The 2732-nt window shown below is 37.7% G+C and overlaps 1 protein-coding gene across 1 annotated transcript in view; it reads right to left on the reverse strand.

The window, feature by feature from the left end:
• Window positions 1–2732, reverse strand: part of ARHGAP6 (Rho GTPase activating protein 6) — a gene marked incomplete at its 3' end in the record, with an annotated part of 105238 nt that overhangs the window by 81114 nt on the left and 21392 nt on the right. The window contains exon 2 of the mRNA XM_010830630.1: window positions 363–496. Coding sequence (XP_010828932.1) covers window positions 363–496 — 134 coding nt within the window. The remainder of the gene's footprint in view (window positions 1–362; window positions 497–2732) is intronic.

Consider the following 2732-nt stretch of genomic DNA (forward strand, 5'->3'; position numbering starts at 1 on the left):
TGGATTTCCTGATTTTTATTTTAATAAGACTATTTTGAAGAGATATTCTGGAGTTACAAAAGGATTCCTCTAAAAAAATCCCCCTTTCCACAGGGATCTACAAATGGTAATTGGATTGTAACTGTGCAAACTGTCCTTATTAGGAATCAACCAAAGAATGACAGAAGCCTCGGGTAAAACCTCTGAGAGCGTGATAAAGCACATAGGGTGCTTTCTTTGTTTAGGATAAAGTCTCAGTTCTTGCATTCCATTTTAAAAACACAGACTTCTTCATTTTTCTAACACTAGTAAAAAAAAAAACACTAAACAAAAAGGTTTCATTCTCCCTTATACTGAAGCACAACACATGCTCTGAATTTTACGCTCTTTGTAAAACAATAGTCCTTGAGAAGTTGTTCATTTCCTGCACAGGGGGTGTGGAGGTCAGAGTGGGTGTAACCACTGTGGCCCTGTTTAGGAGGGTGCAGGTTGGGGGTGGGGGCAGCAGGGAGACAGCCTTGAAGAACAGAGAGAAAAGGAAAGATTAAAAACATATCGTGATCACTAATTACCTTGATCTCCATGTATTCCACATGGCACTGAACCAAAAATAACTCAAAAAGACATCTTTGTTTTCCATTCAATATGAAGTTATAGTTCTCCTGTGGTCACAAGTTCCAACAAAAGAATCACTGTGATTATAACTGACAAACTGAGCAATAATTTCATGGAAGAGCTTACTGACTCAAAATTTAGGGACTCGGTACATTTTTTACTAGGATTCTGTGAGGTTAATCATCACTTGATATAAGCCACACACAGCTTCTGTTGCTCCTGATATTTATTTAGTGAGAGGAAAGAATTTAAAAACAATAAAATACATCAGATGTTTTTCTTTACTAGAACAATTACACTTAAAGAGAAATTCAGAGTAAAAATTTGCCTGTTGTAGCATATACCCTCACCTCCACTAACCTCAAAACTCAGATGTTGAAAAGTCATCATTTCAGCAGATAGTGAATAAGGTTCATGTAATCTGAATACTCATTTATGGAATTTAGACCCACCAAAGTTATTTAATATAATACTTTGCATGGAAATGATAAGTATGCGATTCATTTGTCATTGTTGGGCAAGTGATCTTTCAGTTTATGAATAGATGCAAGCACCCTGTAGTCCTCAGTGAATCCTTATTAAGTGTCAGATATTGTTCTAAACATTTTATGGGCACTGACTCATTTAACTGATGAAAGAATTATAAAAAGTAGTTTACATTTTTATCCCCATATAATAGATGAAAAACAGAAGCTCAAGAGGTTAAGTAACTTACTCCCAAATTCACAGCTCATAAGTAATGCAGCTGTGATCCCAACTATATTAAAGTTTTTCTATGAAATTGGCTGGAAGACAAAGCCATAGTTCACAAGCAGCTGTAGTCAGAGCCACGTCATGGTGTTCAGTAAGAAATAGACGCAGGGATTTAATGAGTACAATTACCTAAGCCTGGAGTGGCTTGTTCATTTGATGGAGACAACACTGTCAGGTCCATGAATGTTTCATGTGAAAGTGAGCATTTCTTCAAGTGGCTAATCTCAAGTAATCTTAAGAGACAATGTTTTGTGAAATTCCTAGTTTGTTTTAACAGTGCAAACAAGTCAAGCCTTGATAGGATATGCAGAAATAATGGAGAAGTTGAGTATCTCTGGCATTCTTTGGGAAAATGCATTCAAGCCAGAAAAACAAAGGGTGACATAAGGAATCTTCTTTAAGATTCAAATACTCTTTAAGTAGAACCAAGAAGAGGCCAAAAAGTCACCCAAACAGCCTTTGAAATAAGTATCAGGAAGCAATCATAAGGTCCAATCTGTGGAAGAGTTTTGCCACCCAGAAAAAAAATGCCAGGAACACGGTGATCTTTTACCCACTTAACTCTTGATTAGCCAAGGACACCAAACAACAATTTACAGCCTCAATATCTAAGCCATTAAGCATTTACTCCTGACTCTTATTCTGGATTATTACTGTTTATATCACTAGGGACATTTTGCACTTTCAGGGCAAAAATATTATAGAACCACTTTCAAACTTTTGGAGTGAACACATTTCTGATGATACCACTGTTTTGCTTAAAACCCTTTGATGTCTCCTCTTTAGCTCATGGATAAAGTTCAGATTCCTCAGCATGGCATCCATTGCCATGTGTGCTGATTTAAACAGAATAAAATCAAATATTCATTGCAAAACAGAAAATAATAATAATTGAATATATTGAGCATATATTAGGTGATATGCACTACACATGTGGTATGCATTCACTCCCACAATTGCATATTATGGGTGTGGTCATGGAGATATAGAAACAGAGGAAAAGACTCACAGGCTGCACAAAGACTTCTTCATGGGCTCTCAGCTAGATGACCCATCCCAGTCTCCTTTGCACAGAGTAGAGGTCATATGACTAAACTCTAAGCAATGGACTGTAGGAGGAAGTGACAGGCTTCATTTCTAGCCTTGGCCCATAAAAACCTGGAGACAACATCTCTCAAAGCTACATGAGGTCATCCCAGGCATGGACCACACTTCTCAATATTCATGCCCAAGCGTCCCCTGCTCTTCAGTTCTGACCACCTCTGGGATCTGCCTTAACCAATCAAACGTGGCAGAAATGACAGTGAGATAATTCTGGACCTAAGACTTAAGAAGTCCTGGCAATTTCCACTTTTGCATTCTTGGGACCCTTGAACCACCATGTC

Source organism: Bison bison, unplaced genomic scaffold, assembly GCF_000754665.1.
Source record: "Bison bison bison isolate TAMUID 2011002044 unplaced genomic scaffold, Bison_UMD1.0 scf7180017864518, whole genome shotgun sequence".
NCBI lineage: Eukaryota > Metazoa > Chordata > Mammalia > Artiodactyla > Bovidae > Bison > Bison bison.